This window comes from Lontra canadensis, unplaced genomic scaffold (genome assembly GCF_010015895.1).
Source record: "Lontra canadensis isolate GAN:19392208 unplaced genomic scaffold, GSC_riverotter_1.0 scaffold8, whole genome shotgun sequence".
Lineage (NCBI taxonomy): Eukaryota > Metazoa > Chordata > Mammalia > Carnivora > Mustelidae > Lontra > Lontra canadensis.
In genome coordinates this window covers 32,897,133-32,909,952 of record NW_022631002.1, presented here as the reverse complement: position 1 = coordinate 32,909,952, position 12,820 = coordinate 32,897,133, and the positions used below count along the sequence as shown (strand labels likewise).

Genomic DNA, 12,820 nt, shown 5'->3' with positions numbered 1-12,820 from the left:
GTCGGCCCTGGGGTGCCAGCAAGGCTGGGGGCAGGGTGAGGAAAGCAAGGCAACTAGGATGTGAAATGTCAGGAAACCTCTTCTTGGCGTTTACAGGTGTGTGTGGGGGGATGGGGGCTGTGCTGTAGGCACCTTGCTTGCCCCACTAGAGTGTGACCCTGGCCACGGGTCTCAGCATGCCCACGTCCCACTGATCTCTGTGATTGGGAACGTACTGCTCCCACCTGGCTCCACTCTGCAGCTCCCCCAGCCCTGGACCTCACGGGGTGGGGAGTTAGCCCCAGTTCCTGTCATGTCCTCTTGCCTCCGCCACAACTAGAATCCAACTCCTACCAGACGTCCTGGCCAGGTAAGGGTTAACCACTCAACCATCTGCATCCAGAACGTGGGAAAGCCATCCCCAAGGGGAGAAACAAGGAATCATCATGGATAAGCCCGCTTACCCTGGAGCTTCAGGGTCCCCCATCCACAAAAGAAATGATCAGAGCATTTCATCATTAAAGGTTCCTTCTGTTTTGACTTCTGTGGCCACCGCCCACCTGATCCAGACTGGGTACGTTAGGCTACTATGTGTCCTCTTTCCCAAGGGAGGCTGGGTCTGTCCTGTGCAGGTCCCCACCCTATGGGTGACGACAGCCCCCCACAGAGCCCCAGGCTGGGGAGGAGAGAACCAGGCAGCCGATCCTAATCGCATGGATTCCCTTTATTGAACTGTACTAGTAACTGCAGTCAGATTAAGTCACATTTAAAAGCAGACCATCCAGTTGCACTGAAACCGATTATATTCATTACATAGTTTTAATCACTGTCCGGTGAACTGGCAAATCCAATCAAAGCATTAGTCTTTAATTAAAAAATTAAAAGGAAATATTCAGACAATAGCCAAGCAATCACATCACGATGCACAATTACCTAGAATTGCAATTAAAAAGTAGTTAACCAAAGGGGGGGAGGAGAAAAACAAGAAAGAAAAAAAAAAAAAAAGAAGCAAAGGAAAAAAAAATCACACTAATCCTTTTTTAAAAACTATCAATATAATACATGAAGGAACAAAGGACAATAGCCTCAAAAAGCGGGTTTCTCTAACTCTAGAAATGTAGTCTTCGGCAGAAACTCTAAAAGCACACTAGCTGTAGCAGGACAATAAAAAATACTGAGCATGGAATACTTTTAATCTCTCCCATTAATATTCATTTCCAGCTGCTTATAATAGCAGCGCCTCATGGCCAAATCATTAGAGTTTTACATCTGGGTTGCAAATGACACTTTGATTGGATGTAATGTTCAAATGGCCCTCCCCACGGCGTCTCCGGCAAGCCTTCTGCGGAGAGGTGTCCTGTCGAGCGGTCCCTCACTGTGCGTGCTGGCTCATCGTGTGGTTCTGCAAAGGCGAAGAAAGGAGACACGCATGAGGGCAGAAGAATGGAGAGCAGGCCCGTCCCCTCCCACTCAGTGCATTTACGCCGGGAGCCACAGAAAAGCATCTCGATTATTTCAACACAAAATGCAACCAGGAAAAAGTGCTCGGGGGACAGAGCTGCCAAGACGCCACGTTGATCTGGGTTTGGGGATGGGTTCCTGTTGCCGCCAACCTGGGCTCTCTAGAAATTGTGTTTTTGAAGACTGTTCAGGTCTTATCACGGGGACTGGCTATTGGGAAAGCAAGGGGGACATGCCAGGAGGTGGGCGAGGGGAGGGGAGGGTGGCAGGAATTAAAAACATCCTTGCTCACCTCTCCCGTCCCCCTTTCGCTCTGATGATTAGGAGAAAATTATATCCGATCGCCTGCGGGCTCTCCCCAGACCCCCCTCTTGGTCCTTCCCGGGAGCTGCTCTGAGCCTCGTGGAGGAGACAGCAGATGTGCTATGCAGCTCTCCGGCCAAGAAACACCCGAGCGGCACAGACGTGCGGATGCAGTGGGCGGCAGCAGGGGCCTGCGGCCGAGGACGGGTCACCCAACGGGGAGGGCGCTGAAGGAGGAGGCCTGCCAGTCCAGTCACGTGACTGTGCTCTGGCCAGAGGACCGTGTGGTTCCTCCTGAATCCACCCAGGCAGCCGGGGTCCAGGTGGAACCCCCTGGCCAAGCACTTTCCTCTCACCACAGCCCACGGCATCTCTTCCCTCGTGCCAGCCTGAGCAGGCCAGCAGGGCTGATCTGTTTTTAGATGAGCCAGTGGCCTGGGGCTGGAGGTGGGATTTGGCCTCCAAGAGTGACTCTGTTTCTTTTCAGTGGTCCCTGTTCTAAATCTGGACCCATCTCATCAAAGCCTCAGGTAACATTCAGCCTCATGCCACCTGGAGAAAGGAAGCAAAATCCACCCAGGGTAGAGAAGCCCTGCTTGGAAGCAGCACAGAACCTCCAGTCATGAGGAGTGAGGTCCCCGGGGTGCTCTGGCCGTCCCCACAACACCCTGGGTGCCCCAGCTAGGGCAGTGACTCCTCGGGGGCTGGGAGCAGCCGGCCTGCAGCTCTGCCCATGACCACCAGAGGTCAGACGTGGCGCTGTGTCTCTCTCCTGGGCTCTCAGAGGATGCCCAAGACTGGAGCCACCCCCACTCCGTGGCCCAGGGCCCCAGTGGCAGCCTCTTCCCACTGTGGGCACTGCTGCCGCCTCCGTGGTGATGTCACCACCCCCTGCGGCAAGCTCATCACCTGTCCCCACATAGCAGATGCCTGCTGATGCCCGCAGCACAGACAGCCAACCACCGCTGTCCCCTTTCCTTGGGCTCCTGGGTACAAGCCCCCACAGCTGGGGCTTGGCCAGCACATGCGCTGTGTGCTGTTAGAGGGACATCTCTTTCAATCCCCACAATAGCCTTACAAGGTAGGCCACGGGAAGATGAAGAAATGAGGCTCAGGGAGGCTGGATTCTGGTTCAAGGTCATCCAGCTGGGAACCAGGTGGGGCGGAACCAGGCAACTGGAATCCAAGAAAGCCAGGGCCTCAGGCGAGAAGGCAGGCTTCCCAGCACCCTGCAACTCATGGGCATCCCAGTCCACAGATCATCCACACTCCACACCAGGCATGAGGACAAACTCTGCCAGCGTGGCCTGGCACCTCGGTGGGGGTGCCATGGACCCAGAGGCACAAGGCAGGTTGTCTGAGGCCACAGATGGGATGCGGCGGTTTCCATGGGAACACCCACCCTCCAGCCGAGGCACCTCTCCCTGCACTTGTGCGAGCACAGGCAGCCAGGCCTGTGGGGAGCCAGACCCACCCTGCAGCCAAGCATCCACCTAGCTTCCAAGCCTTTGGTGAGTCAGTTCTCACCTCCTCTCACCTCCCTCCCAACTGAGCCACGCCTGAAGTCCAAGGGGCCTCCCTGTTCCTTGCCATCCCTCCCCGCAGCCCCTCGAGGCATGTCCGACCCCCCTCCCACACATCTATGTGCCTCCCAAGTGCAAGATGAGTGTCCTCTGCTGCGATGCAGACAGGAGGACATCACCTCCTTTCTCAGCCCCACAGCGCTTGGCCCCGGGCTAGGCCCATGACGCCCTGCGGTGACATGGCAGGCACAGCTGCCCGGGAATGACTGGGGGTCTCACTCTGCCACCCTGCCAACAGCTGGTCAATTAACAGTGCCACGTGGCCGGTGCTCTCTGAGTGTGGTCAGGTCCATCTTTATGCAGGGGGGAATGGGGAAGAGGGAGGTTAGGAGGATAAACATGTACAGTTCTTTTTCTGTCCTCAAATGATGGTTCCTGGCACAACATAGACACCTGGTAAATATTTTTTAGTGAATCAGTGGAAGGGTAAATAAGCGACTCTGTGTACGGGTGGGCTGTGGGGCAAGGGGAGGGGGCGTTCTGAGAGGAAGGCCCAGCACAAAGGTATGGAGGCTCGGATGAGCCGGGCAAAGGCAGGCCCCCATGGGATGATCTCAGCAGGGGTCACATGGCAGACTGGGAAGGGGTTCCACCTGGCCCGCAGAAGCTCTGGGTGCCCCTGAGTGTGGACCGTTCCCCAAGCAGCAGAAGGCCAGAGATGACATTTGATCTCCAAAAAACCCTCAAGGACCACCCACCGCCAATGTGGGTAAAGGCAGTGGGGGGATCCAGGGATCTCTGGATAATGAAACAGCCTCTTGCCAGGACACCAAGAACAGGGCCAGTATAACACGCGGTTCACACTGGCTCTTCCATGGGCTGCTGGCACAGAAACCCAGGAGGCAGGAACCTATGCTTAGGACCACTGGTCAGGAAAATAGGAGAATAAGTGCCACTTCTCTGGTGGAAACCACAGCGGGCCTTTCCTCTCACGGAGCAGCAGGTAGCTCTTCAGTTAGACTCAAGAAAGAACCTCCCCAAAGAGAGCTCTGAGACAGAAGGCTAAAATTTCCTTCCCTGAAGTTCTATAAGAACAAAAGCCCAGGATGTCACAGCAGATGGGAATGTCAAAACTTGATGCCCCGAGGGGCCCGGGCACCAGGATGCATTCGGCACTGCGTTATTAACTACCTGCTGGATGCCCTGCTCTGGGCCGGGCACAGTGAGGGGTAGGGGAGGACTCCGGCTGGGCCCTCCCCCTCAAGGGGCCCGATGGGAGGGGGGGCAGGGGGAACTCAAGACACACAGACACCCAAACGTGTGTGCAGGATTAGTGGTGCAGATGGCGGCTCAGCGAGAGAGAAGGGTCTGTGCCACCCAGTAAGTGTGTGTGTGGCAGGGGGCGCTGAGGAGGCCAGGTGTTCGGTGCGGGGCTGGCCTCAGCTCCTCCACAGGCTGACGGCACAGGCGCTGGAAGGACAGAGCGGGTGGCAGGGACCCGTCACCAGGGCTCACCCATCACCCCACTCACCTGTGCGCTGAGTGGCTCCTGGCAGAGCCACCGCCGACCGGCACAGTTGAATAAAGCCGGAGACCCGCAGCTCAGAGCTGCCGCTGGAGGGGCCGGGGGCTTCGTCGAGCCGTCGGCAAGAGCCCTGTCCACCAGCACGGCTCTCACAAGGGCATTTGGCTTAATGTCTAGTTCTCTATTTGTGCCTGTGCTATATTTAGCCCCTTCGGAGAAGGAAGAAAATCGTTTTTTAAAGATACTACCAACCCTGCAGATAAACACTTCCCAGCACCATAAAGGCTGGGGCTGGGGTGGGGGTGGGAGCCAGGAAGGCCTGGAAGGCACCCAGAGGGGAGGTCTGGCATCCGCAAGGGCCTCTCTGCCTGCCAGGGAGACGCAGGTGTGGGCCGAGAAGCAGGTGAGAAAAATAAAATGGGGTGGTGGGGGGGAAGGGAGGGAGGGGACAAAGGGGGTTGGGCACTGGTTTGTGGCTGAGCTGCACCCACTCAACAGAGTGCACACGGCTCTTGTGGAGAGAGGTTTCCACTAGGATCTGTTTCAGGGCCCTAGTCCTGGCGTGCTGGGCCCCCTGCCCCGGGGCCAAAGGTGGGGGGGGGGGGGGGGGGGGGGGGGGGGGGGGGGTGGTCAGGAGTCCTGTGGAGACCTCTCTCTGTGCAAGTTGTCAGCAGAGCGCCCAAGCCAAGGAGCCCTTTGTGGCAGGTCTGCATTCATTCACGTGACCATTCATTCAACAAACCTTCACTGCATCCCTGCTAGGTGACAGCCACCATGCTTGTCGCTGGGCACGCAGCAGCAACGTGACCCTGATCTAGAGCCCAAGCCAGGGGTGGGCTGGGCACAGAGGAAATACGCAAGGAGCAGGCAGCTTGGTGCTGGACCTTCCTTCCCGATTCACAGACACACGCTTGAACGGGCCTGCCAGAGGTTCTGGCCTGGTCCCACTCTTCACCCAAACCAGGACCATCCCTGGCTCAACCCAGTCTGTGCCTCGACCCATCACGTGCCAACATGCACACCAGGGCACCCCTCCCACGTCCCCTACAGGGCTTTCTTCTTGAGGTCCTGGCTCTGTGTTCCGTCCCTTGATCCAGGACCCTGCTCACTCTCCCTTTGACACCACCCACCAGTGTCAAGAAGAGGAGACCAGAGGTGCTGGAACCTGTCGGCCTGGCAGATATGGCCTGTGAAGCAACAGGAGGCTTCTCTGCACACGCCAAGAGGCATAGAGCCAGACTGGAGAGGGGGCTTGCCTGCACTGCACGCCCCTCATGGAGAGCACACTTAGCTGCCCCTCCTGGGCTCCAGCTCCTTTGAGGACAAAATGCCTGTAAAGTCCCTAGCATGGCCCCTGGCCCTGAGCCTGGTCACCACTGCCTGGGGTGATCACAGGGAAGCAGAAAGCCTCAGCGGGCTGGGACGAGTGGAGTCCTGGGTGTGAATCCCGACTCTGCTGCTGAATGGCCACGGGGCCTTGAGCAAGTGCCTTCCCCTCTGGGGGCTGAGGGGAGGGGTGGTAATAACAGAGCCCTCTTCCTCAGAGGCCCTGAGGGCTCAGGAAACAGTGTGCATGGACTCCTCCCGGCCTGGCCAAGAGAAAGTGCTCCATAAATGGCGTCCCCAAGAGTCTTCCTGAGCAGACGGGGAGCTCTGTGAGGGAAGGGCTGTTTGTCCCCATCTTGGGTCTGGGACCCCCTTGGCACCACACATGGTTCTGGGCTGGCAGTGGGGGCCGCACGGAGGTCTGATGCTCTGAGTACTGCACCTTTTACCAGCTACTCCTCCAAGGGCCGGTGAGATCTCAGGAGTGGTCCGGATGTTATCGCCTCCCCATAAGCCCCAGGCCACAGCCTCGGTACCCATAAGGCACTGCTCTCCCTGCCCCCAGGGGACAGAGTCGGGTGTCTCATGAGGAGGGGAGGCAGGTGGAGACTCCGTGGGGAAGGGAGGTACGCACTCACCCTTGTGTTCACCCACGCATTCACCTCTTCCTTCCACGGCTGTTCACCGAGTCACCAGATGCAGGCCCCGGTGGGCCCTGGAACGCAAAGTTTGCGGCTCCAGCCCTCTCTCTAGAGGAGCTCACAGTTCCAAGGGGAGACCCTCACTCTCAAGGGGCACCAGAGAAGGGCTGGTCCCAGGGTTTGGCCCTTGCATCCCTGGCAAGTTAAGGATGCAGGAACATTTAGCCCCCCACCGCCTGGAACGTTCCACCCGTCACCTCCCTCTGGTTCAAGGTGGGGAAGGAGGCTGCGGCCAATGCCCTTTCTCCTCACCGCCCACCACTAGGCCACTCCCGGGTGGGCTACAGCCTTGGCGGCTCTCGCGAGGCTGGCTTTACAAAGAGCTGTCTCCAGGAGCAGGGACCAAGTCCAAGAACGCGCCTTAACCACAGGAAGATGTTCCCTCTGCTTCTAGGGGAAAAGGTAGACACTCAGGCTAAATGCAGCCACATCCCAGCTAAGCGCAGTTCTGTTGTTTGACCATTTAACAGACACAGAGCCTGGCCCTGTGTAACGCAGTGGGCATCAGACAGGGATAGAATAAGGCCCATCCTGGCCATTTACAAGCTCCTGGCCATAGGAGGGGGTGACATTTTATAGAAAGGGACTATAGAGAGAGGACTTTTGACTGGCAGGTGTTTAAGGAAGAAGTTGGCCTTCTAGCTGCCCATGGGGGATGGGTTGGTTAGGGTGTGCCCTGGAGAGAGAGAAAGAGAGAGAGAGAGAGAGAGAGAGTGTGTGTGTGTGTGTGTGTGTGTGTGTACGCACATGTGCATACACATGAACACAGAGAAAGTTCTCCAAGGAGGACAACCACCCTCCCCCTCCGCCCCAGCAAATGGCACGGAGGTGTCAATGACACTGAAAATGATCAGAGCTACCACTTCTCCTGTGATCACTGTACGCCAGGCACTATTCTCAACCCTTAATTACACCAACTCACCGAAACCCCACAACCACTCCAGGAGTGAAGAACGATGGTTATCCCCATTTTACAGATGAGAAAAGTGAGGCAGGCCAGTGCAGAGTGTTGGGGTCCTGCAGCTGCTGACGGCTGCGCTGGGCCCGCACCCATGCAGCCTGTGTGTAGAGCACACTCTTAACCCACGGCGCCGTTCTACTTGTGAAATGCGGAGAGCACAGCATATGCTGGGGGAACAATGAATAATTCAGCTTGGCAGAAGCACAGGGTATGTGCCATGGAGACAAGCCTGGAAAGGAAGGTGGGGGCCTTATTGATGAGACTCCGTGATGCGAGACGCAGCAGCTCGCCCTTAAATCTGGGCCGTGGGGAGCCATCGAAGGTATTTGAGCTGTGGAGTTACACGAAAGGCAAGGGACGGGGAGACGCTCGCACCTCCAGCCAAGAAGTTGTACCAGCAGGGCCTTCAGGCTCCCCACCTCCTTCGGCTCCCTTCTTGCGTTCCGCCTCCCTTGTGCCCCCCAATACTCAAGTTATACATTTCCCTTTGGGGAGGGTACAGACGCAGGCAGCCCTGCTTCCCTCCCGGCTGCGTATCACCTGGGCAGCCCCTCTCTGCTAGTGAGCACTTATTTTTAGAAGCGTTTGACAATCGTCCAAAGGTCTAAGACGAACAGATGGCCTGTCTTAAAGGCTCGTATGTTCGCTAGTTTGCACTTCTGACAAACGGTAAGCGCACTCGAGAGCACGCCATAAACAGCACTGAATGAATACTCAGAACACAATTTAGCTAATGCACGTCATTAAAATTAGGAGTGAGTGATGGCCAAGGTTTCCTCTAAATGCCTGCCCAGTGATGCAGCCGCTCCCCTGGGGGCCGAGGCGATGACGTGTATGCACCCTGTGTCCCCCCCACGGCGACCCCTCCCCCCCAGCGAGCCAGCATGGACACAGACGGCACGGAAAGCTGGGCCGTGTGGAGTGATACCTCTCCTTGGCATCGGGGTCCTGGGTGATGCTAGCCACCCACTGGCCTGGGACACAGCCCTGGAATGTTCTCGGAGTCAAAAGCAACTCCTTCCGTGCTCCAGGATGTGTGCAAGGCTTCCCCAGTCCCGTCTCCCAGACAGCGAGACAGGCTGTCGTCTGCCACTCTCGAGCAGCGGGAAGTGAGCGTCGCACCCGCTTAGCCGGGGAAGTCTGTCTCTCGGGTGAGAGCCTCCATTCATCCGGATCCCCTGGCCTGCAGGGAGATTCCAACTTCCAGGGTTGGCTTTGGGGGGATTCGCTGCTTTCTTGCAGAACCGAGAGCAGGAGCAGACTCAGGAACCTCGGAGTCCCCTGGGGGCACGTGAGGAAGAGCTGGAGGACCCAGACTGCCTCTGACGCAGGTGTCCCCAGAGGGGATGACCACTGGGTTTCTGGGGCCCCTCTCCAACACCTCTCTCGCCAGTGCCCTGAGGCACCCAGGACACAAAAGACCCCAGCAGGTGGCCTGGCCAAACGACCTGTTCCATGAGTGCAAAAACATCTTCCTTCAAGAGAAAATTTGTCGTGGGGAAAAAAAAAAAAGCCCAAAGAATTCCCAAAGGGGCCGGTTTTGTACGGCTGTGCTTTGGAAATAAAAGCCACCCGAGAATAGATAATAAGGAGGGAACCTGCAGCCTTCCACTGGGAGCCCAGGCCGTAAACAGGCTACTATTCGGAGTCACCCAACAAGAAAAGGAAACGAATAATACCTGTCTGGAGGGACAGCGGACCCCCCGGGGTGGGGGCACACTTCAGAATACAAATGCGCCCGGTCGCTTTCTGGGTGGACAGCAACACAGGCCAGCAAACGGGTGACTACAGGTAGCCGCCGCATGAAAGAGAGCGGGAATTTTGCGGCTGTGTCACACCAGGGCCGCTGAGAGATTTGCCCCATCTGGGCAACAGAGGCACCCTGACCGTCACCGAGTCCTGCATTAATTTGCTGCCACCCTTGCCATTTCTCCAAAGGGAGGCGGGGGTCCCCAGTGGCCGGACCCCTCTAGGTCTGGGTGCCTAGCACACTCGGGACTCAAGGATTCTGGCCGTGGTGTGCGAGGTGACCGTAAGCCCCAGTCTCTGGTCCTTGGTTCCTTCCCAGTGGAGACACCTCCTGTGTCACTGGAAGGTCCATTCCAACCACAACAGCCAAGCGCCTGCTCAGAACCAGTCCCCTGGGATATAATTCATCTCAAATAGGAATTTCAGTATGGCCTCAAAGAGCCCGAGTCAGACCCCTTAGAGATATGATTGCAGCCTGAGGCAGCGGGGGAGGAATCCAGGGTGCGCACCACCTGGGAGCCTGAGGAGAGATCAACCCGACATCCTGAGACTCCACTGAAATGGCCCCTGAGCCAGAGAGGGGTCTTTCCCCACACCTGGGCCAGAGAGGGGTCTTTCCCCCCACCTCACAGTGCACCTGTGAATCAAAGACCACACACAGAACAGTCTGGCAAGAGTGACGCATCCCATCCGTGGAGACACTAAGCTCACAGCAAAGGTAGCTGTATGGAAAAAGAGCAGGTGACATCCAGGAGACCTGGCTGCGGTGGACAGGGCTCCTCCGACGGTGTGCGGCCTGTCCTGATAGAGGCCTCCCACTCAGGGGGCCGCACTGTCAGTCTGCCCTGCAAGCCAGTGTGGCCCAGGCTGGTGGCAAGGCAGTAAGGCGAGGTGGGGACTGTGTCATCCCACGAACCCAAGCCTTGTCAGAAAGGGGCAGGCGTCCTCATATCCGGTCTAGAAAACTAGATTAAAATATATATATATTTAATTTATTTTTTATATTTTATAAATATATATAATATATTAATTATAAATACTTTATATTTATAAATATACAATTTATAAATTATAAATATTATATAAATATATGTATTTTTATATATATCTATACATCTAAAGATAGATAGATAGATGTATCTCCCGGGTGGCTCAGGGTCATGGGATCGAGGCCTGAGTCGGGCTCTGCGCTGAGCATGGAGTCAGCTTGAGATTCTCTCTCTCCCTCTCCCTCTGCCCCACCCCCTCCTTCTTTAAAACAAAAATATATAATGTCTCCATGTTTAAAGCACAATGCAGGCCAATCAACAAATGTTTGCAGGTTGAGTCTGCCCACAGGCCGCCAGCTGAAGGCCTCTCCTATTTTGTGAGGCCCGCGAGATGCCCCAAACACCTTCCAGCACAGCGACCAGGCTGACGCCCAGCGCAGGCGTGGAGGTAGGGGCAGTGACATCACACGGACCACTGTGTGGGGTCCTCACCCCAGGGACAGGGCTGGGGGGTCTTACATGGTTACATTCCGAAGAAGAGGAAGGATAGTAGACGATGAAGTTGAGGCCACCCTGCATGGCATGTCCTGGGTGGGTCCCCGCACGCAGCCAGCCGAACGCTCCCCGGTGAGTCAGGTGTGAGCCAGCCAGGGAAAAATCTCCCTCCCCAGAGCCACACACGAGCCCTCAAAATGGCGAGCTCAGACAGGGACCAGGGAGCCCTCCCTCAGGCACGCCGAGAGGCCAGGCCAAGTGCCTCCCTACCCACTGAAGGGTCTAGATCATTATCCCCTCATGCCTTCCTTTCTCCCAAAGAACTGAGGAAGCCTCCCACCCATCACCCACAGACCATATCTCAGGCATCGTGGGGGGACTGCCCCTTGGGGAGCTTGTGAATGCCACATGATAGACAGAAGCCCCTCTTACTTCCAACAGTTGCACATACACACAGCACGCACACTCACTCACTCACAGATACCCCACAACCACATGTACACACATGCACACACTCAGGGATAACTCACAATCCCACACACGTATACAATGCATACACACGCACACACTCATGGATATCCCAGGTACAGACTCACTAGCTCACAGATACTCCACAATCACATGTTCATACACACTAACAGATACCCCACAAGCCCAGACGCATACCTGTACACACACACACTCACAGACATACACACACACAGACCTTATACTGACAACGTGCTACAAAATGGTTCAGGGTTGGCTGTTATTTTTGGCGTTCTGTCTCTCCTCGGTGTGCAGCGGGCCTGTCTGCACTCACACCGTCACCAGGACCCCTCCAGAAACCCCACCTGCCCATGACACGGGTTCCTTCCAGGGCTCCCTCTCCCTGGTTGTGGGAGCTGAGAAACTAAATTCTCCTGAGAGGCAAAGCCCGGTTCTCTCCTCAAGGGGCAGGGATGAGGGAGAGTTCTGTTCAACCCCCTAGAGGGTCCCCACCAAACCCAGAACCCTGGACCAAAGCCACAGCCCTGCCAGAGTTCCCCAGACCTCCTTCTTCCAGCTCCCCAGATGCTCCAGACACTTCCTCAGCCTCTCGTGGCTATTCTTGCCGCCTGGCATGCCCCCCTCAAATTTCCCAGGCCCCTCCCCATCTGATCTCCATCCCCTCAGAAAGGCCTTCCCGCTTACTCAACAAGGGGCCCCCCATCACAGCGCAGCTCCCCGTCTGCACAGCTGTCCTTCTAGCACTTTCCTCCACCTGCAAGGTCCCGGCTATGTCTCCCGGCCATGGTAATGCCCTCGCCAGGCAGCTGTGCGCGGCAGGCAGAGACCCCATCTCTCAGTTCTCTGCCGATGCCCCCACGTCGGCTCAGAGCCTGCGCTTGCAAACTCCGCGAGCATTTCTGAGATAACAGCCAGCAAGCAACGGTGGCGAAGCAAAGCCTCCCCTGACAGGGTCAGAGAGAGAAGAAGAAACAGAGCTGCCCCCTCCTCTGCGTCCCTTGCCCCGCCCTGCCCAGGGCAGGTTACGCTTTTTTCTTAAAAGCCGGGAGATCCTTTGAAGACATTATGCTAAGTGCACCGAGCCAGTCACAGAAGGACTAATACTGTATAATTCCAGTTCTGTGAGGTTCCTAGAGTAGTCAAATCCGGAGAGACAGAAAGTAGACTGGTGGTTTCCAGGAGCTGAGGGGAAGGGGGAGTTAAGTGTTCAGTGGGGACAGAGTCGCAGTTCTGCACAACACTTTCCTGGATGGTGGGGATGGCTGCCTAAGGGTGCAAATGGACTTAGAGCCACTGATGTGTTCACTCGAAATGCTTTC

At 56.5% G+C, this 12,820-nt stretch overlaps 1 protein-coding gene across 1 annotated transcript in view; it reads right to left on the bottom strand.

The window, feature by feature from the left end:
- Nucleotides 1-682: 682 nt before the first annotated feature.
- ZNF423 (zinc finger protein 423) overlaps nucleotides 683-12,820 on the bottom strand; it is a 268,424-nt gene continuing 256,286 nt past the window's right edge. Inside the window, exon 7 of the mRNA XM_032854539.1 lies at nucleotides 683-1,381. Coding sequence (XP_032710430.1) covers nucleotides 1,352-1,381 — 30 coding nt within the window. The 3' untranslated portion in view covers nucleotides 683-1,351. The remainder of the gene's footprint in view (nucleotides 1,382-12,820) is intronic.